The sequence below is a fragment of the Fusarium keratoplasticum genome, chromosome 6 (genome assembly GCF_025433545.1).
Source record: "Fusarium keratoplasticum isolate Fu6.1 chromosome 6, whole genome shotgun sequence".
Classification (NCBI taxonomy): Eukaryota; Fungi; Ascomycota; class Sordariomycetes; order Hypocreales; family Nectriaceae; genus Fusarium; species Fusarium keratoplasticum.
In genome coordinates this window covers 2,039,273-2,060,101 of record NC_070534.1, presented here as the reverse complement: position 1 = coordinate 2,060,101, position 20,829 = coordinate 2,039,273, and the positions used below count along the sequence as shown (strand labels likewise).

The 20,829-nt window shown below is 52.0% G+C and overlaps 9 protein-coding genes across 9 annotated transcripts; 3 read left to right on the top strand and 6 right to left on the bottom strand.

The window, feature by feature from the left end:
• Positions 1-372: 372 nt before the first annotated feature.
• NCS57_00861400 (uncharacterized protein) lies at positions 373-1,250 on the bottom strand (the record flags this gene model as incomplete). Its single annotated transcript, XM_053058425.1, has 2 exons — positions 373-956; positions 1,010-1,250. 2 exons carry the CDS (start codon positions 1,248-1,250, stop codon positions 373-375), a joined length of 825 nt encoding a protein of 274 aa, XP_052912256.1.
• Positions 1,251-2,505: 1,255 nt separating this feature from the next.
• On the bottom strand, positions 2,506-4,266 carry NCS57_00861300 (uncharacterized protein; the record flags this gene model as incomplete). Its single annotated transcript, XM_053058424.1, has 1 exon — positions 2,506-4,266. Exon 1 carries the CDS (start codon positions 4,246-4,248, stop codon positions 2,506-2,508), a length of 1,743 nt encoding a protein of 580 aa, XP_052912255.1. The 5' UTR covers positions 4,249-4,266.
• A 294-nt stretch (positions 4,267-4,560) lies between these two features.
• NCS57_00861200 (uncharacterized protein) lies at positions 4,561-5,862 on the bottom strand (the record flags this gene model as incomplete). The annotated part of the gene is made up of 1 exon (XM_053058423.1): positions 4,561-5,862. The coding sequence occupies one exon, from the start codon at positions 5,860-5,862 to the stop codon at positions 4,561-4,563; it is 1,302 nt and encodes a 433-aa protein (XP_052912254.1).
• Positions 5,863-7,280: 1,418 nt separating this feature from the next.
• NCS57_00861100 (Acyl-transf-3 domain-containing protein) lies at positions 7,281-8,795 on the top strand (the record flags this gene model as incomplete). Its single annotated transcript, XM_053058422.1, has 1 exon — positions 7,281-8,795. One exon carries the CDS (start codon positions 7,281-7,283, stop codon positions 8,793-8,795), a length of 1,515 nt encoding a protein of 504 aa, XP_052912253.1.
• Positions 8,796-9,836: 1,041 nt separating this feature from the next.
• On the top strand, positions 9,837-11,342 carry NCS57_00861000 (uncharacterized protein; the record flags this gene model as incomplete). Its single annotated transcript, XM_053058421.1, has 1 exon — positions 9,837-11,342. The coding sequence occupies one exon, from the start codon at positions 9,837-9,839 to the stop codon at positions 11,340-11,342; it is 1,506 nt and encodes a 501-aa protein (XP_052912252.1).
• A 192-nt stretch (positions 11,343-11,534) lies between these two features.
• NCS57_00860900 (PALP domain-containing protein) lies at positions 11,535-12,605 on the bottom strand (the record flags this gene model as incomplete). The annotated part of the gene is made up of 2 exons (XM_053058420.1): positions 11,535-12,257; positions 12,306-12,605. The coding sequence occupies 2 exons, from the start codon at positions 12,603-12,605 to the stop codon at positions 11,535-11,537; spliced, it is 1,023 nt and encodes a 340-aa protein (XP_052912251.1).
• A 322-nt stretch (positions 12,606-12,927) lies between these two features.
• On the bottom strand, positions 12,928-13,902 carry NCS57_00860800 (uncharacterized protein; the record flags this gene model as incomplete). The annotated part of the gene is made up of 5 exons (XM_053058419.1): positions 12,928-13,074; positions 13,134-13,318; positions 13,370-13,584; positions 13,635-13,724; positions 13,778-13,902. 5 exons carry the CDS (start codon positions 13,900-13,902, stop codon positions 12,928-12,930), a joined length of 762 nt encoding a protein of 253 aa, XP_052912250.1.
• Positions 13,903-14,942: 1,040 nt separating this feature from the next.
• On the top strand, positions 14,943-18,356 carry NCS57_00860700 (Cation-ATPase-N domain-containing protein; the record flags this gene model as incomplete). The annotated part of the gene is made up of 4 exons (XM_053058418.1): positions 14,943-15,194; positions 15,254-16,136; positions 16,191-17,656; positions 17,730-18,356. 4 exons carry the CDS (start codon positions 14,943-14,945, stop codon positions 18,354-18,356), a joined length of 3,228 nt encoding a protein of 1,075 aa, XP_052912249.1.
• A 434-nt stretch (positions 18,357-18,790) lies between these two features.
• On the bottom strand, positions 18,791-20,414 carry NCS57_00860600 (MFS domain-containing protein; the record flags this gene model as incomplete). The annotated part of the gene is made up of 2 exons (XM_053058417.1): positions 18,791-20,200; positions 20,259-20,414. 2 exons carry the CDS (start codon positions 20,412-20,414, stop codon positions 18,791-18,793), a joined length of 1,566 nt encoding a protein of 521 aa, XP_052912248.1.
• Positions 20,415-20,829: the final 415 nt, after the last annotated feature.

Below are 20,829 nucleotides of genomic sequence, written 5' to 3'. Positions count from 1 at the left end.
TGATTTGCTGTGTTTAAATCGAATGTTGAAGCCATGCCTGCGCCGGTCTGGCATCCGAATTGAGATAGAGACACATTCCTTCCAATAACTCTGGTTCAAGTCCGAGGTCTAGGATGAGTTTTCTACGATCTTTGTTAGACCATTCCTTTTCATAAGTTGAATCAGTGAGCAATTTTTATCGAAGCCGGCACGACATAACTGCTGGGATACAACAACAAAGGCTGATTTAAACTATCTAATAAGGAATATCTTGACAACTTGAGATTCTTCTCGAATGATAGCTGACGTATTCCATGAGCTCTGCGCTTTGTCAATTCGTGCCAGTGTCGCCCTAGATGTGCTCCAGCTGTGCTTTCTACCAAGAAGGACGAATTATGGTGCTTCATGAAGGCCACCGGGACCCCGAGCATACTCGCTTTGACCTGGGTTCCAAGACTGGCCAGAAAGTTCCGTCGGAGCCTGAGGGGGTTTGTAATAGTCTGTAGCACCTGCTTGCGGCTGCTGAGGCTGGGTCTGGGCTTTCTCTTGTTCTACAGCAGCAGCGGAAGCAGTCGAGGGACCCTTGCGGAAACGTCTCCATAGGAGAAAGCCCAAACCGCCCAAGGCTAAGATACCTCCGATGGTGGCTCCAACAGCGATGCCCGCGACGGCGCCTGTAGATAAGCTCGAGCTATCATTAGTCGAAGTCTCGGTCGGTTCTGAGGTCGGTTCGTCGGTGGATGAAGTGGTTGTACTGGTCGGACTCGCCCCGCTGGTATGTGTCTGTGTTCTGGTCGTCGTCGATGGTTCATCATTAGGTACGGTAACGTTGAAGGCTTGCGAGTTGGCGACGGAGTCGGTGGTTCCACCGGCAGCATAGAGTGTCCAGTGGAATACAGCATCCTCTCCCTTCTTGACGTCGGTGGAGAAGCCGTCGAATCCGACCTTCCAGATGTAGCTGGTTGACGTGGTGTTTTCTGTTGTGATCCAGTCAGTCTAGAGACAAGCTAGAGGCTGCATCATCACTCACCTCTGTATTGGAAGAAAAATTGTGTGCCGCCACCAGCAGGAGGATAATCCTGCCATAGTAGAAGATTCGTCTCGTCGAGGTCCGTCTCCCATTCCACGTTCATGCTCTCTCCCACATCGAAGCCCGGATTGTTTCGCCAACTGTCTGATCCGGCTGATCCGGGCGTGACGAACTGAGTATCGCCGAGAACCTTGACAGCAAAGCTGCTCAAGAGTATTGTGAATGGCAAAAGAGAATGCATCGTGCCGAGTTGACGTGCCACACCGGCGTTGAGGACCGGTCCCTGTTAGACTTGTGATGATGGCTGAAGGTCGTCAAAGAAAGCCCAAAGCCATCACAGGCAGCTTAATTTGGAAATAAGAAAGGAGAGAAAACACAGGCAACAGGAGGTAGAAATGAAGATCGAAACATGGCTGTTACGCTTCCTCGGCACCGCTGTTCCATGTAGATACCATGCTAGCTCAGCCCCCGGTAAGGCGCAGAGCCGGCTCTTAGTGTGGGATGTGAGATTTTGGCGGCCCAGCGTGAAAAAGAAGTCCAGTGAGAGCTTCGAGATTCCTTGTAAGGGCCCGCTTCCATGAATCAGGATTCACCTGGCGAGACGTTGCTTCTGGAAATGTGAGGTGGGTGGCGCCTTGTAGGGACGATCATGCAACCAGCCGCGACGAGAAAAGAAGCAAAAGTGGGCTGGGGGCCTGCTAGTTTGACAGGGGACTAATCGCTGATTTGTAAGGTCAAGGCAGAAGGAGGCACTTGACACAGGGTTATGGCCTGACAGTGTTGCTGGGGTGTTGGACATTTGAGACTCAGGATAACGAGTGGATGAGTGCGTCGACCTTTGACTGTCCCTCATGTAACCAAGTATTGAATCCTCCGAAGAAGTCGAGCTCATGCTGATCTTGGTAGTTTGACCGACCGCTCTGTTGTTCTTCGGCATATTGGTCTTTAGTTCGGCGAAGCTAGTGTGAGATTGGATGGATGATCGACACTCACGCGAGCAACAAGTTTGAATGAGGTCCTTGCGCAGCCACATCGATGTTTCGCTTTCTTGGCCAGCGGGTAAGGCGCCGAAGTGATCCACCCGTATTCAAACTGATACAGTTCGAGGCCAGGGGGGCTGGGATGTGTTTCCACCTGCCTCGAGGCTGATTTTAGGCTGATCTTTAACATTTTGACTGCGATAAGCATCCAGTTAAGCATCAGTAGTATTGAGAGTGGGAAAGAGAAGGTCCTCGGCTGAAAATGGGCAATGAAACAGTGGCTGTGGAAGTATGAAGCTGCTGGCTTGGCCGGCTTTAACGATGGGGTCACATTAACTCCATCCATGCATAGCCCCCAAGAGAATTGAAGGGTGAGCGCTAATTCCTTTCGCATACATGAACCAATGAAATCGCAAACTGAAACTACTTGTGATATGAAAACTGATCCTCCCGCGCGAAATTGTCATCAAAGCTGAAGCAATGCTATACCACCCAAGGTTTGACATGTCCAAACTCTTACAAACGTGAGTTGAACTTGCTGCTTCCTGTTGCGCCGGATGATGCTTCATCACCCAAGAGTTCGCGAGCAATGGCTCTTCCAGCTGCACGACCTGAGAAGATGCATCCACCAACAAATGTTCCCTCGAGAGAACTGTATCCATGAACACCGCCACCGCCGAACCCTGCAACTTCTCCAGCTGCATACAGACCCGGAAAGGGACTTCCATCTTCTCTCATGACATTGCTGTCAAGATTCGTCTCGATGCCACCGAGTGTCTTGCGGGTGAGAAGGTTCATTTGAACAGCGATCAAAGGACCGTGTGCCTTGTCGAGGAGACGATGCGGAGGAGCGACTCGGCTTCGTTTATCTGGCCAGTAAGTCCTCGCGTTGTGGACGAGCATTGCTTGCCCGTCCTTGGTATAAGGGTTGTTGAACTGGTCATCTCGGGCTTGAACGACCTCTTTGACATCGTCATAGTTGAGCAACGGGCCGTTACGCGCCTTTGCTAGCTCGTTCATGCCGGCGACAAGATCCTCGAGGTTTTCCCGGACGACAAAGTCTGCGCCATGTTTCTGAAAGTTTTGGACAGGAACGGTGCCCTTCTTCCCGAAAACTCGTGTGAGAAGCAGCCAGAGACTCTTTCCCGTGATGTCGGGGTTCTGCTCTGAACCGGAAAGGGCGAATTCCCGCGCAATAATGCTTTGATCGAGGATGAACCAGGTATAGTCGTACCCAGTGCTGCAGATGTACTTGAGAGTCGCCAGAGTATCCGAGCCAGGGTAGAGAAACGGCGGCAACCGTTTACCCGTTGCGTCGAGCCAGAGGGAAGACGGCGCAGGGAGGACTCGAATACCATGATTCGGCCAGATGGGATTCCAATTCTGAAGTCCTTCTGTGTAATGCCACATCCGATCGCGGTTGATGACATGGGCACCAGCTTCCTCTGCAATGCCAATCATGCGTCCATCGACATGCGCGGGAACGCCGACGACAAAGTTCTCTGGGACTTTGGGGCCGAGTCTGTCGACAGGCCAAGCTGCCTTGACGGCTTCGACGTTTCCTCCAATGCCGCCTGAGGAAACGATGACGGCTGAGCCACGAATTTCAAACTTGTCCTTTTCAACTCGAGAGGACTTGACGCCGCGAGGAGAGTCGTCATCCTCCAGGATTCGGCCTCTGACTCCGACTGCTCGGCCAGATTCGTCAATGATCAGCTCATCAACGGCGTGTCTGAACTTGAAGCTGACGATGCCCTTCTCTGCTGCCTTCTTGACTGGCTCTGCAAAGACTCTCACAACCTCTGGGCCTGTTCCCCATGTGATGTGGAATCTGGGAACTGAATTTCCATGTCCGTTCGCAGTTCCATCGCCTCGCTCAGCCCAACCAACATTGACCAAAAAGCCGAGTCCTCGATCCTTGACGTAATTCTCCATCTCGTCGGTCGCAAAGTCGACAAACGCCTTGGCCCACTGACGCGGCCAGTGATCGTCCTTTTCTCGGTCAAAGCGAGCCGATCCCATCCAGTCACGCATCGCCAATTCCCTCGAGTCCTTGATTCCCATCCTGCGTTGCTCCGTCGAATCAACCACGAAGATGCCGCCGAGGGACCAGAATGCCTGTCCGCCAAGGTTGTGCTCATTTTCCTGGTCGACGAGAAGGACGGGGACTTTGCGCTCCGACAGCTCAAAGGCCGCGACGAGGCCGGCGAGACCAGCGCCGACGATAATGACGGGTTGCTTTTCATCAGCTGAAGCCATTGTGAATGTGAATTGTGTGTAGAAGGCAAGAGTTTGGCTGGGATGAAACTCATCCGAGAACGCGGGGTCTTGAACCCAGATGCCGAGGCTCCCGTCAGTTGCAAGGGCGTCGTCATCAAGGATATTGCATATGCGCCAAGCCGCTATTGGTGGAATTAGATCCGAGTCGCCAGCGGCAACGAGCATCGTGAGCAAAACATCACCAGAAACTGATATCAATTGCTTGTGGTTTACGTCTTTAAACAGGTTCAACGCCGTTATTACCAACTACCTAGGTATCAAGATTCATTATCCAAACATTTATTCACTTTACTATTCGCCACCCTTCTTTGCCTCGTCTAACTTTGTCTTCTTTTCTTCCTCGGTCAACTTGTTGTACTCGGCTACGTTCTCGTCCCAGAGACGCACGCACTCGGCGTTCCAGTTGCAGTCCTCGACCTGTCCATACACTGGATGACTGTATCGAGGATGCTTGCTGGGCCAGTTGGATGCATGGTAGTGATGCTTGACGAGGGCTCCACGCGAATCATGATTGCCCGAATCTGAGTGTCCCTGTCCCGCGCAGAACGCTTCCACGTCGAGGACCAGCACACGGCCAACAATCTTGGACTCGTCCATGTTATGGAACATGTCCCAGGTAACCTTTGGTCCACCCGACCTCCTCTGGTTCATCTGCTCAAGCAGGGCCTTCGTGAAAGCCGAGGGCCCTGTACCGCTGATGACCTGGTCAAAGTCGAGCTGGACTTCTCCAAGCGGAACCTTTTGCTCCTTGGCGACATTCTTGAGCCACACCATGATGTTCTCAATCAACTTGAGCATCACGGGCTGATGAGGCTTCGAAATGATGGTCCACTGACAGAAGGATTTTGACTTCTTGCCAAGGATGGGATGATCGCTGAAGTCAGGCTGGTCAATCTCAACACCGACAATCATGTCGATGTCCTTGTCGTCGTATCGCTCGGGGATGAAGCGATGCACAGGCCGTAGAGCCTCAACGTCAATATCTGCGTACACTCCACCCTGAGCATACATGATCATGTACCGCAGGAGATCAGCCTTGATGATGTGCAAGTTGATGCTGCGGTAAAACTTGACAATGTCTGGTCGGTTGAGGCCATTGGGCCCAAAGTGTTCCTCCACAAATGCCATCTCGTTGGCGTCTGTCAAAACTTCGTATCGCATGTTGGGGTTCTTGGCTACCCATGTCCGTGAGGTGACGAGATCGCGGTCCTCAAAGTTGAGAGGGTCTAGCTTCCATGTCTGCCAGATCTTTTGCGGGAATGAGCTACCACGGCTGGGCGGTGTGGGATGATCACCCTCTCTCCAGATGAGATCGAGGGGACTCGGGATGGCGTAAAAGACGTCGAAATTGAGGATAATGAGGAGAAGGCAGACGCATCCTATGTATAACGGCAGACACCTTTGCATCTGCGCTGGCACCTTGTTCCTGAACTTTGCCGTCGAGGCCGCCAGGGTTGGCGAGCCAAGAGGGGAGCCCATCTTTTCGATCTCGCGGGTGTTGTTGCTGTCGTACTTTTTGGTCACGGTCCACTCGACGGTAGAGGGGGGAATGCGAAGACTGGTTGGGAGGTTCCGTCGAGGGCCACTCGCCATGACCAACCGTTGGGCTTGTCCAAAAGAGACGAGAGAAGACAATGTGAGTTTAAACTTGGCTCGTTCTTGGTAGGCTTGGAAGTCGACTGGGAGCTTAATTGATGGGCAGAGGAACTAAATGAGTACCAAGAGAAGCCGACCCATTTCCCCACGAGCTGCCTTATCAATAACTACCGGAGCACGGGGTGGACTGAACTGAAATCGGCATCGCCACGGGCCCCCATCACATCACAGCGGAGAAATGGGGCAAGGAAAGACCCATGTGATGGCAACGTTCCCTGGGCAGGGGTATTATTAGCTCAACCAAGGACAACTTCCGAGAAGGGAATCTGCTCCGTCCCTGGCGGATCGTGGAGGTGGGCGAGCGGCGACCTGATCTTTCCGAGCTGATGCTGCATGGCGGAGGGGTTGTTGGCCAACGGCAGGGCCGGGATGACGAATCTCGTAATGTGGGAGGAGATTTGATCTTGGGAGATTTGATCACGGTCGTTGAGGTCAATGGGTGGGTAGAGGTTACTGTATAGCTTAATAGACCATGGATAATAGCTGGCATGAAGTTGTCAATGCACGCCACTTGGGCTCAATTCTAGCTTTGCCTCTAGAATCTCAACTTTAGTGACAATAGCGCACCCAAACCGCACAAGACAGAGACACCAATGCAGCAAACCCAACCCACGAGAAGCAAGTGTCGGTCACAGAAAGGTTCTCATTCGGCTTGTGACACGGGGAATGAGCCTCGGATATAACCCCTGTCAAACCTGGGGGAAATTCCCCCGCACCGATCTATGCCCTTATCAAACAAGCTTTCTGGGGTGAAGTGAGGTGAGCTCAGGACCAGCCAGGGGTGTTTAGTTCCTGAGCTCGGGGCTACTCCGACTTTGAGGGTGTGGAGGATGCTTGCTGCCGTTTGACCCGTCATTCACATGGGGTGAGGAGGAGGTTGGTCAATGAGCTCTTTTGTGAGGATTCATATGTGATTTTTTTTTCCCTTGCAGAGACGTCATGAAATTTGTCAATCGGTGCGGAGAGGTAATTTCGCCCCCGCAGTTTCTCGGGGCGCGTCTTGTCAGCTCCGTGGCACCATGATCAGCACCCTCAAAAGTCCCTCGCGGTATTCATCTCAGCTTAGGTAGCCTCTTGTCCCACATTGATTAACTGATCAACTCGTGATCTCCTCTTCCCCGTTTCTCTGTGGGACGTCGTCATCTTCTCACATGATTTCTGAGCGTCTCTCCCTCGGCTAATATTCCTGATTCTGACGCTCTCATCTGGCACGTCGATTGTTCAGCTCAGCGCCCAAGAGATCAAAGACGGAGCGTCGACAAAAGGATTGAGTTGAACTTGTTGTCGACATCTCAATTGACTTTGCTGAACCACTGTCTTTCTTCTCTTCACTCTATTCCTCGTCCCCATACATCATGTCGCCCCCAAGCAGCGGTCTCCTCGACAGTGTCGAAGACTGGGACGAGATCAAGGCTGACCTCAACCCCGACTGGGCCCTCAACAAAGAATGGAAGTCATACTGGAAACCAGCGCCAGCAGGCGGAAAACTGCAGCAAGCCATCAAAAGAGTCAGATCTTTTATTCGAGCAAGATCATTACCCTCGCCTGAGAAGCTGCGCCCAACTGCCTATTTGGATGGGCTCCGGGGCTTTGCAGCCCTGCTCGTCTACTTTCACCACCATGAGCTCTGGGCGCACGAGATCAGTAAACAGACTCCCATCTTTGAGAATGGCTTTGGGTATGAGGGAAACTATTACTTTGTTTCCCTGCCTGGCATCAGACACTTCTTCTCTGGAGGCCATTACGCCGTGTCGACCTTCTTCGTCATCTCGGGCTACGTCTTGTCGCTGAAGCCCCTCACCTTGATCCAAGCCGGTGAACACCTTCAACTTGGCGACAACCTCGCCTCTGCACTCTTCAGACGCTGGCTCCGCCTCTTTCTCCCACTCATCATGGCATTGCTCATCTACATCACGACATGGCACCTATTCGGCATCTGGGTTCGCGACATTGATCAGCAAAAGACGTGGTTCGCCGAAGTTCGAGAATTCTACAAGGAGTTCAAGAACTTTAGCTTCATCTACAAAGTCGGCGGCGCACCGTGGCTCAGCCACGATAGACACCTGTGGTCCATACCCGTCGAGTTCAGAGGATCCATCGCCATCTACGCGGCCATGCAGGCCTTTTCACGCTGCACGCGAAATGCTCGGCTATGGTGCGAGGTCGGTCTTATCGTGTACTTTATGTACATCACTGATGGGTCGCACTACGCCATGTTTACTGCTGGCATGCTGCTCTGCGACTTGGACCTGTTGGCGAAGAGGGGAGAGCTGCCACGCTTCCTGGCACGTCTTGACTCAGTGAAGGAGTTCATCTATTACCACCTCCTCGTCTTCAGTCTGTTCCTTGGCGGAGTCCCCTCCGAGAACCGCGAGATTGACCAGCTTGCAAAGAACCGTGGCTGGTACTATCTATCAGCTCTCAACCCTCAAGCCGTCTACGACTACAAGTGGTTCTACCTCTTCTGGGCCGCCGTGTTCCTGGTGGCTTCCATCCCTCGAATCCTGTGGCTCAAGGGCTTCTTCGAGACAAGATTTTGCCAATATCTTGGCCGCATCTCTTTTGCCCTGTACCTGGTCCACGGGCCAGTGCTCTGGACCCTTGGCGACAGGCTATACCTGGCCACGGGTTGGCAGAATGGGGACCTGATGAAGGGCATCCCCCACTGGGCAGATAAGCTACTACTGCCGAGAACAGGGCCATTGGGCCTGGAGATTTCATTCCTAATGCCGCATCTCATCCTTATGCCGTTGACCTTCGGCTTGGCTGAGCTGACGCACAGGTTTATCGACACACCCAGTGTCAAATTTGCATCATGGCTCTACAAGAAGGCCGTGGGGGAGTCACCCGGCAAGCAAGCACGATCTTAGTAATTATGTAGCATGTATCAAGATCTGAGAATCTGTAATTAGAGAATAAGAATTCAAGCATAAATTCCTGGGGCTATGACATGCCGCTATTGAGCGCCACCTTCTGCAACTTGGTGTGTTGTTCTGCCTGCGCAGCGTCCTTCATCTCCCAGGAACCTTCACGCTGCGGTTCGACGGACAGGTCCTCCGCCATCAATGACAGTTCTTGGCTTGTGATCCTCGGCATATTGAACCTCATCGGAACAACCGGCATCAAAGCGTACCTAATGCGCCGCACTCTAGCAAGCTACCCCTGCTCGCTATACTTGAAAGAGCACCCCGCTTGAGGACTATCCTTGACTTGGATAGTTCCCGAGAGGAGCACACCCCGGAACTTGGGATCGCTTGATGCCCCTGTTCTGGTGCTTGTTCCGTTATTAGCGCCTTGCAGATCGCCACACCCACAAAAGCCTCAACCCACCTCCTCATTGCGGAGGCGGGGACCCCGCAAAAGGTCCGTGTGAGAACGACAAGCCTCGGCATGCATATGAAGATGATTGTTTTTGGTGTGCCCAGCCATGAAAAGACTCACGAGAGTGTGTGTGTACCCCTGCTTCTCATCCAACCCTGTAATCTTGATTGCATATCTTACACGAGGATCCGTTGGTGACATGCGGGATTTGAGTGTCGTGACATCTTGCTGTGCCGTTATTGCTCAGCCTTTGCATTACCGACGTGCCTTCTCCTCTCTTTTCAGCTCCCTAGACGCATGTGCATCACATGAGGTTGCAACAATCGTCCGAGTCGTTGGGTAAGATAAGGCGATCCCATGTCGTCATAAGAGCCAAGCTGTGATTAACTCGTAGGCTGTGTTCAGATAAGGAATAGACAGAATACGCCGCATGCTAATACCCACCCAATTCACTCATACAGGCTGAATCGGGCGGTTCCAAGACTTTCAAGAAAGCTTGACACTGCCAGCCCCCCTCGTCCAGGTCTTGGACCCATTGCCAGTTTTCCAGTCCCTCATCCTGTCTCTCGAGCATCGGACAGACCTTCAACATGCTGGTCAAGGACACCAAGCGACTGGTGCTCTTCGTTATCCCAACTCTTCTTCTTTTGGGTACTGCAATAAGGTTATACTGCAACCCTGAGGGCTTTCGGAAACACGGCACAGAATGGGGCCCTTCGCAGTTTGCCAAGGATGCTGGAGATGACCAAGATTTTCTCTTCTCCAGTGAGGTGATACCAAATGACCCCCAAACAACACCACCAGAAACACCCCAGGAAATACCCCAAGAAATACCCCAAGACGCACCACAAGAAGCATCGCAAGAGACACTCCCAGAGACACTCCCAGAAACATTCCCAGAAACACCACCGGATCCCGCAGCCACACCCGAGCAACATGAAGACACACAATCCGGAATCCTACCCCTCCCTGAAGACTTGGATGCCACGCATCAAGAAGTCTTCTCGGCATCAACTCTGGACAAAAAGTTCTTCATGATCGACTTTGGCAGTGGGTTCCCAGCCATGAACCCCAACATCATTCCTCATCCCACACTCGACAACACCTGGATCATTGTAGCACAGTGGCGCTTGGAAAACAAAGAGTCTCAATGGTTCGCCGAGCTTGTCTGCGATGCCACGTTCCAGGACAATGTCCTTCGGTGTCTGCATCCGCCAACGACTTTGACGGTCGCTGCTACTGTTGGGGGCGGCCGTTGCGAGGGGGACTTGGCCTTTTTCAACACCAACGTTGGCCCGCATGATGCCCGAGTCTTTTATGGTCCCGAGAAGCCTTACACAATCTATGGCTCTAATTCGGCCCATACTTGCTTCGGCCAGTTTGCCCAAGACTTGCGTATGGTGGCCGACTGGAAAGGCGACAGGGAAAACCTCAACGAGTTCCGTCTAGGTACAGAGTTGCAAAGACCACTGCCTTGGAATCCAGTCGAGAAGAACTGGTTCCTTTTCTGGGACTCGAATGGGCAGATGTATGCCCACTACGACGTGACGCCGAAGCGGTCATTTGCTCTCATCAATGCGGATGGCTCAGTCGGACCAGATCTGGCTCCCCAGTCACAAGAGTCTGATGAGCGTTGCATGGCAAAATACTTTCCAAAGTTGGGTCCAGAGCTTGAGTCTATTCATCAAGCTACCAACTCTCTTCAAATCACAACGTGCAATCGGAATGATCCCACGTGCGTTCCTGATGACAGCAACACGTTCATCTTTACGATAATCCAGCACAAGACCTACTTCAGTTATCACAGCGTTTATGAACCTTATGTTATGGTTTTCAAGCAACAAGCACCTTTCGAAATCCACGCCGTATCTCGCCAGCCGATCTGGATCCATGGCAGGGAGAAGTATCCAGACAAGTCGACATCCGACATGTTCTACGTCACATCAATGAGTTGGAAGCAGAGAGGGCAGAAATATCACGGTTTCCTTGATGATGAAATCTTCCTTGCTTTTGGCATTGAGGATGAGAAGGCGGCGGGTATTAATGTGCTGGCTGGTGATTTATTCAAGAATTTGGGGGCATGTTTTGAGGAATAGCCGAGTCACATTTTCATGGTTGTTTTTGCAGAATATACATCACACTTAATTGCACTCCCGGCTTCACATTGATCTTTTGTGGTCGTTAACTAGCCTTTGGACATAATCCTGTTAGCTGACGGTTGCTGGTGTTTCAGACTACTCATGATCAAGCTTCTAGGGCGATATTGCCTTTCCCTCATTTACTCCCCTTCAAGTCAAACGTGGATAGGCTGCCAGGGCTGCTTGGCCGCCAGTATGACAGAACAGGACATTTTTATCCTTGAAAGCGCCGGTCCTAGCAGTGTGCAACAACCCAGTCAATGCTTTTCCAGTATAGACCGGATCAGTCAGAATGCCTTCCAGCCTTGCCAACTCCTTGATCCCATCAGAGGTGCGCTCATCGAGGTTCCCATATGCTCCTCCAAGGTACGAAGTTTCAATCTCGAAATCGTCCTTAGTGATGTCGTCTGGCGAGAGACCGATCTTGGAAGCTGCGGTTTTGGCAATGGTCAAGACCAGGTCGACTACTTCCTGCTCTGACGGATTCAAAATTGAGAATCCAAGCAGTCTCTTCTTCGAATTTGGATATCCCAGCTTTTGGGCAAGTTTGAAACCGGCAACCATGCCACCAAGTGTCGAGCAAGATCCAGTTGCCGAAATGATGACATCAAAAGTCACGCCCAGTTTCGTCTCCTGCTCGAGCAACTCGAATGCCCAACGAGCGAACCCAAGACCGCCAAGTGGATGAGTACTTGCTCCCGTTGGGATGGAATAAGGAGTTCTTCCTCGCTCGTTAAGGGTCTTGATCACGGTTTCTTCCTTGGTGCCAATAGGAAAGGTTTCGGCTCCAAAGATGCCATTAGCTTGCACGTTTCCGGCATATTTGTACTCTGCATCGCTGGAGGCCACAGAATCCTTTGGGTATAGAGCAACCTACGGAGTCAATACCACTGTCTTCGGATAAGATGAGCTTACTCTTACCTGCAGACCAAGTCGAGCAGCAGCAGCCGAAGTCTGGCACATGTGGTTGGACTGTATTCCTCCCGTAGTGACGAGAGTATCCGCGCGTTGAGCGAGAGCATCTGCCAACACATATTCAAGCTTTCGAACTTTATTACCGCCAAAAGCAAGCCCAGAGTTGCGGTCTTCGCGCAGGATCCAGACACGTGCCCCGCAACCCAGTGATTCCGTCAGTCGTGATAATGGCTCAATGTCGACGGGACGGTCAAACATGAGCTTGACTCGGGGAATGTCGCTAAATGGAGATGGAAGGTTGACCATGATTGGTAATTACAAGTTTGACAGAACCTGATATGGAGAGAGGTTGTAGGATGATAATTGCGCCCCAGCTTAGAAGCGGGGTGAAGTACATTACGGAAGCATGGCCGAAAACCGGATTCTAACCAGGGGCGTATTTATAATCGTAAGCAATCGAATGGAGGACTTGACGTCAGTTCTCACTATCAATAGTCTTTTCTTGTAAATTTTTTAAAAAAGTCAACCTTTTCCCTCCATGAGACCAAAGAGTCAAAACCTCAATGCCCATCTCACCACCAAGCTCAGTCCGTCCATCACGTAATATCTCCGTCTCAGCACGACTTTGCTAAGAAATGTTGGTCTTTAAGTAAATCTTCTTTCCACCAAGATTCCCAACAGGCAAAGACAGAGGAAAGTCCACCGCTTCCAGCAGGGTCGAGAACAGAATCCAGCAGCTGCACGCGGACGCGACAATAAAGCAGACTCCAGCCTCCTACAGTCCAAATGTCAGCATCTTTCTCGGCACAAGTTTTTACTTTGAATGACACCTACCAACAGCATCTTCTTGCCAACTTCCGATCCGCCAGCAGTATGACCACCATATAGCCAGTATGCACTTGTAGCTAGAACGATACCGAGGTCGAGGGAGAAGATCGTCAAGACGAGAACGACGTTTGTTCGGAAGGAGGATACGAGGTATACGAGGAGGATCATGCCCAAGATGAGAGCCGAAGCTTCTGCGACGTGTTAAGCAAGGTCTTGTTCGGGCCTCTGGTCAAGAAACATACCAAATCGAGTGCTGATCTCCATGGTCAGAGGAACTACATCGTCGGTCACCATGCCTTGTGTAGCAGTCGAGAGGGCCGGCAATAGAGTCTTGTTGAAGGGGAAGCAGAAGAGGCCCAAGGCAACCAAGGCCATCGCCGAGATATAATGGCCGAGGCAGAGCTCGAGTGCGCCCCCCAAGGTAATCATAAACCCTCCAAAGAAGAGGTGAGCCGGCCTATGCTACGTGTCAGTGTTTGAAGACGCACCAAGTGCAATGGAACGTACACGGCTGCTGAGTCGATGGTGATTGTATCCCGTGCGAAGAGAAGCTGGCAAGCCAGAGTTCCAAAGGCTACGAAGAGCCCGCAAGTGGCACTATCATGAAGGTCAGATATATAGACAGATGTGCGTTATAGTATGAAGCTGACATCGGAGTCGGGTTTCCAGACTCTTGCATCGTGTAGGCCACCTTTCTCGGCTCGGTTCGCCGGGGGATCTTGTCGGCTTTGGCTGTGTTTTGTGACGGCTCGTTTACTCTTTGTAGATATTCCATTTCGAAAGAGTCGAAACTATAGCAATCACTTTGTAAATTCGTATAATGCGTTCTCTTGATCAAGCAAAAGCGAGATAGAAAATCTGCCTTACCCATTACACCTCGCTCCTGGCCCATTTTAAGTCTCGTTCTTCCTTCTCTCGCCGGTTTGCCCGAGCATCTCGTCGGAGAAATGCGACAAGTTCCTGACTCTTGGTGACTTTTGGTAATTGTTGGTCACCATCTTGTCCCCCCTGCCTCCAATTCTTGGCCTCTTCTTGGCGGCGGGTAGATAACCTTAAGGGTAGTGGCCGCGCTACAACAGATCGTTGGGAGTCTTGCCCGAATAGGAAGCCAAGGAACCATCGACCACAAACTCCCCACACTACTGCGGGCCACCGATCTCAGGGTTGCAGTAGCTGCTCAGTTTAACTGCTGTCTTTGGCCTTACCGACGATGGGGTCCGTGGATCTCTGTCATTCGGATTCTTGGGTTAGACTAAGCACGTGCGAGCAGGCATCTCGAGGCTCTGCTTGCATCCAATCGTGTCTCCTATGACTCCTCTCGTTCCGCCCCTGCGGTAGTTTGAGGTCATATCGGAAGCGTATAACCCATGCAATCCTTCTCGGCATTTGAAGGATAGTCACATCTCACCTTCTACTGGCTGTTTAATCTCCCCGTACGTCGGGAACGCAACCCGAGGAACCCGCTCCCAGCTTTTCTTTCGACTTGTAGTTACCATCGCGTAACTAGCACGTCACGGCGATGTGTCATTGCCTATCCAAAACGGTTTCCAGGCAAAAATTGCCTTTTATCGACTAGCCGAGAGGCGTATAGTCTCTTGGCTTCCGCGTTTGGGTATAATCGAAGCAATCCTGAGAATATTCCGGAAGCATTTCATTGTCCGGCTACTAGTATTTATAAGCTTCAAAAAGGTCTCGACAATGCCTCCAAGTCAAGCCTAGATCGCACTACCAAGTCTGATTGATACTCTGTCTACTTCCTTTTCTATTCCAGTTGGCGGAAAGCCGTTCAGCAACTGACCTCCTCGATCGCCGACCATGTCGCCCCCGACTCCCCCGGACATGGAAAGCCACGTCTCTGGTCAATCCAACAAGCCTCTTTCACGCCCGGCGCACGCTTTGCCAGCCGCTGGGGTCGTTGAGGAGCTCAAATCGAACCCAGAGGTCGGTCTAACTGCTTCTGAGGCGGCTCAGAGACTTTCGGAATATGGTCCCAATGACTTAGGCGAGGAAGAGGGTGTCAAGCCCATCAAGATCTTTATCGCTCAGGTTTGCAACTGCATGACTCTTGTGAGCTTATTCCGTTCGCCTTCTGTACCCAATTAAGCTAATTGCGTCCCGCGTGATAGGTCTTAATCCTAGCTCTAGCTGCCAGTCTCGGTATCAAAGCCTGGATCGAAGGCGGCGCCCTCGCAGCCATTATCCTCCTCAACATCGTCATCGGCTTCTTCCAAGACCTCCAAGCCGCGAGAACCGTCCACTCGTTAAAGTCCCTTAGCCAGCCCACCGCCAGCGTGTTCCGAGACGGCAAGACCATTGTGGTCCAGACCAGCGACATTGTCCCCGGCGACATCATCGACCTCAAGATGGGCGACTCGGTGCCAGCAGATATCCGAATCTTGGATGCTGTTAACTACGAGACGAACGAAGCCTTGTTGACTGGGGAGTCGCTACCAGTGCGCAAGAATCCGACGATGCAATTCGATGATGATACCGGCCCTGGAGACCGACTCAATGTCTGCTATAGCTCTACCATTGTGACCAAGGGCCGCAGCAAGGGAGTCGTGTTTGCCACCGGAGCCTACACCGAGATTGGAGCCATCGCAGCCGCCCTCAACGATACGGGACGAAAGAAGAGAGAAGTGAAGCGAGACGAGAACGGCAAGGCAACCTTGGGCGCTCATCTGACCAAGTGGCTGTTGACCATCGGTGATATGATCGGCGAGTTTCTAGGAGTCAATGTCGGCACGCCTCTCCAGCGAAAACTGTCGCAGCTGTTTCTCTACGTCTTTGGTTTTGCGGTCGTTTGTGCCATCATCGTACTCGCCGCCAACAAGTTTGATCCTCGCAAGGACGTCATCATCTATGCCGTCGCCACGGCTGTCGGCACTCTGCCGGTCTCGTTGATCTTGGTTCTGACTATCACGATGGCGGCTGGTACAAAGCAGATGGTTAGCCGCAAGGTGGTGGTGAGGAACATGCAGAGCTTGGAGGCTCTTGGAGGCGTTACAAGTAAGAGATTCCCATCATCGTTGATGAACACAACATAGCTGACCAATTATGCAGATATCTGCTCTGACAAAACCGGTACCCTCACTCAAGGAAAGATGGTTGTCAAGATGGCTTGGCTTCCAGGATTCGGCACCTACTCCGTTCCGTCGACCAATGAGCCCTATAACCCTGAGGTCGGCGACATTGAGTTCACGCCATTCCCTCCAACCGAACTGCCTTCAAACACCGACGAGCCCAAGTGGAACACGATCGATCGCGACACGGAGCCCAGCACCAACCAGGCGCTGCAGCACTACTTGAACATTGCCTCTCTTGCAAACTTGGCTACTGTAGGCCTTGAAAGCGAGGACGGCGGTCCCCAAGAGTGGCGCGTTCAAGGCGACCCTACCGAGATCGCCATCCAGGTCTTTGTCACTCGCTTCAACTGGAACCGCATGACTCTCTCTACCGGATCAAACCCCAAGTGGACCCAGCTCGCCGAGTTTCCTTTCGACTCCGAGGTTAAGAAGATGTCGGTCGTTTTTCAGGATAACAACACCGGGGAGAGACATCTCTTCACCAAGGGTGCTGTTGAGCGTGTTCTTAGCAGCTGTGTCTCGATGGAAGTCGGTGGCGATGTCAAGCCAATGGACGACGCCGCAAAAGACACCATCTTGGAGAACATGGAAGCTTTCGCCCGTCTTGGCCTTCGAGTCCTTGCTCTTGCCAGCAAGTCGCCCGTTCATGGCCTCCCTGAAGATCTGTCTGCGGCCATGGATCGATCTGACTTTGAGAAAGACTTGACCTTCCACGGCCTCATCGGTATCTATGATCCTCCCCGACCTGAGACTCGTGGTAGCGTACAGATGTGCCAAAAGGCTGGCATCAGCGTGCACATGCTTACTGGAGACCATCCCGAAACTGCCCGAGCCATCGCTGCCGATGTTGCCATCATTCCATCTGCTGACAGAATGAGGCTCATCCGCGGTGACGTTGCCAAGAACATGGTTATGGCCGCGCATGATTTCGATCACTTGTCCGATGCTGAATTAGACGCTATGCCTGAGCTGCCTCTTGTCGTCGCGCGATGCTCTCCCACCACAAAAGTTCGCATGATTGAAGCTCTTCACCGCCGCGGTCGGTACGTTGCCATGACGGGCGACGGCGTTAACGATAGTCCTAGCTTGAAGCACGCCGACGTTGGTATTGCCATGGGTCTCAACGGCTCAGATGTTGCCAAGGAGTCTTCCGATATTATCCTAACTGATGATAATTTTGCATCTATTCTCAACGCCATCGAAGAAGGTCGCCGCATTTTTGACAACATTCAGAAGTTCATCCTGCACGTTCTCGCTGCTAATGTCGCCTTCGTTATTTGCCTCCTCGTCGGACTAGCTTTCAAGGATGACAGTGGCGTTTCCATCTTTGTCATGACTCCTGTGGAAATCATTTGGATGCTTCTGGTTGCTGGTGCCTTTACTGAGACTGGTCTCGGTTTCGAGCAGGCTTCTCCCGACATTCTGCGTCGACCACCTCAAAGTGTAAGTAACATAAGGAGAAACCACTCCTCTCTATTGACCCTTTGTGTCATGGATGCTAACATTTGGGTAACAGCTCAAGTATGGCGTGTTTACTCCCGAGTTCCTCGTCGATCTTGGAGTCTATGGGATCCTGATGCTCATCTCCATTCTTGGGTCCTCTGTTGTCGTCCTGTATGGCTTCAACAACCAAGGCCTCGGACACGACTGCAACACCAAGTACTCGGAATCCTGTGAGACGGTCTTTTCCGCTCGATCTACCGCATTCACCACCATGACCTGGGACTTTCTCCTCTTCGCTTGGCAGCTAGTCGACTCTCGCCGATCATTCTTTGCAGAAATCTTTGAGCAAGGCGGCAGCTTCAAGGCTTGGACCATGCGCCTGTGGAAGAACCCCTTCCTGTTCTGGTCCGTCACTATTAGCACTATCCTACTACCGCCGACTCTTTACATCCCCGTCATCAACCGCACCGTCTTTATGCACAGCCCTATCGACTGGGAGTGGGGAGTCATCTTCATCGCCGTGGGTGTCTTCTTTGCCGGTGCCGAAGGATATAAGTGGTTCAAGCGTGTGTACTTCCGCCGAACCGTGGCAAAGGAGTTTAGGGGCGAGGTAACTGACGTTGAACTCTACGTCTTTGGTCGACACATTGACTCTGACATGGGGAGCGACTCCAACTATGACATGGGCCGAAAGTCATGATTATCAACAAGATGAGTTGTATGTAGAATTAAATAGAGAATATTCAAGGCAAGGCGATGGAAGAAACATTTCTCTCGATTGTGAAGCCTGTTTTTCGTCCACGAATGGCCTCGATATGCATCCATTGGCCGGAGCCTTGTGTGCACTCGTATTCCACAAAGCTTCACCTGAACATGGAGGGATTTGTAAGAACATGGATAAGCATCCGGTCGCGGCTCGGTGGCTTATAACATCTGGCATTCCTAGCCCAGCCGATGACAAGGTTTGGCTAGGCAATTTACAAGGCGATGGGTGCAGATCTCATTTCACAGGGTATCCCAAAGTGGCCAGGAGAAGTCTGATCACTCAGCTTTACGACGGCGAAAGAAGTTAAACGCCAGATAAACGAGTGCTGGGAGACAAAGAATGCGATTAACGCTATCGACACCCAAAAGCTACGGACCAGATGTTCCATCCTCCAATTCCATATCTCGAACCCGTCGCGCCTCAGCCTCCAACTGCTCCCGCTCTTCGACAGTGAGGTCGCTCTTGGCTGACCCAATCTTGACAAATACATACAAGACCAAGGCACAGCCTGTCAGCCCAACTCCCAGCCAGAAGGCAGCTTGGTAGCTTTTCCGCAGGCCAAGGTGCCCGGTTTCTCCAACCACAATGTCTGCAATTCCTAGGAAGAAGCTGATACCCAAGAAAAGCAAGCTGTTGATCAAGGCTCCAGCGAGACCCTGGCGGTATCCGGGAAGGTTGTTCGTAATGAAGATGTTGCTGACCGTGTAGGTGATGTCGATTCCGACTGTTGCGCAGATCATTGCAGGGAAGATGAAGGCCCAGTAATTGGGATCCTCCGGCACGAGCGCGAAGAACAAGACACAAGCCAGAAACGATGCGCCCGAGATCACTAGCAATACCCGGCCAGGGAGGTGGTGCAAAGTGAAGCCGCCGACCGTCCCGATAATGAGTCCGCCAACGATCATGGGTATATACCAGACAGCTGTGAGTAGTGGTGACACATGCAGAACTAACTCGATGTAAAAGCTCGAGTAGAAGAGGAAAATTCCAAAAGTTCCATAGGAGAGAAAGAGAGCCGTCACCAGCCTCTTCATGTACATAGGAGCAAACAGGTCGCTCGGAAGCAACGGGTTGGTGGCGACGCGCCCCTCGACAAAGTAGGCTGCTACAAGTAGGGCGACGCCTAGCACGAGGGTGACGAGGATCTGAGGGCTCGCCCACCCCTGAGGAGCGTGGGAGCTGTCGGTGATGGCGTAAATGATCAAGAGCAAGCCTGGCACGATCGTCCCAACGCCCCACCAATCCATACGTATATCTCCTGGTCGCTTGTCGTGGAGATCAAAGGGGACTGTCAAGCACGAGACGGCAAGGATGATGGTGAGAAAGATGGTACCGAACCAAAAGTACCAGCTCCACGTAAGGAACTGGGCAGCTATGCCACCCATAAGGATCCCAATGAAAAATCCGAGGGGGGCGAAGGCGCCGTAGAGAGCGAACACGAGGTTCTTGCGAGGTCCGGGCCGGTAAATCTTCCCGAGGATCATGATTCCACCAGGAAGAAATGCTGCTGATCCGAACCCTTGGAGGGCACGACAGAATATGAGCATCATGTAGTTCCGGCTGAAGCCTGCGATGAGCGACCAGACGGCAACCCACGCCAGACCAATGTTGAACACAAGATAACCCCCGTACATATCTCCGAGCCGACCGAAAGGAAGGAGGAAAGCGCCGGTGATGAGAGAAAATACGCTGGACGGCCAAGTCTGGGAGGTTCGCGGGATATCGAGTTCGTCGACCAGAGGAGGAAGCACGATGTGGAAGCCGCTCACAAAGAACTCCTGTAGTCAATCTGTTAGATTCGGGCCATGCCAGTCCAGGGAGTAAGTGGAATCTCACAGCCATCAAGATGGACCCGAGCAGTGCAAAGCAGAATCCGAGTTCAGACCACAGCGAAGGAAAAGCAGGCGGCCTTTGTCGGCCAAGGATCTCGACATCGATATCCACGTCTCGGTTAGAGACATCGGGGGATTGTTGAGTTTTGCGGTGGCCCATTTCGATGTCTCGTGCTTGTCGGGTAGTTTTGGGGTTTTCTTGTTGTCGATGCAGGCGAGCAAGTTTCCAAGGTAAAGTAGAGTGTACAATAGTTCCCTGTCATGTCCCTATGTGAAAGGCTGTTTAAACTCGTATTTATAGAAGACAATCCATCAAGATCTCATCGGCAGTCAGGGAGAGCCACATTTCCAATATTGGAATATTCATCCTATTTGCACCCATACAGGGTATGTTCGATCTCAGATCTCAAGGCCTAGAAGCAGTTACGCAACCGCGTCTTGGCTTCCTACAATAGCGCAAGCCCTGTTCTTAGTGCGGTATCCCAAGCAAGCGCAGAGACGGCCTAGATGTTTTGAGCAAGACTGTATGCTTGGATGATAGAACGAGACAACTCGCACAGGGGCCTATGTGTGAT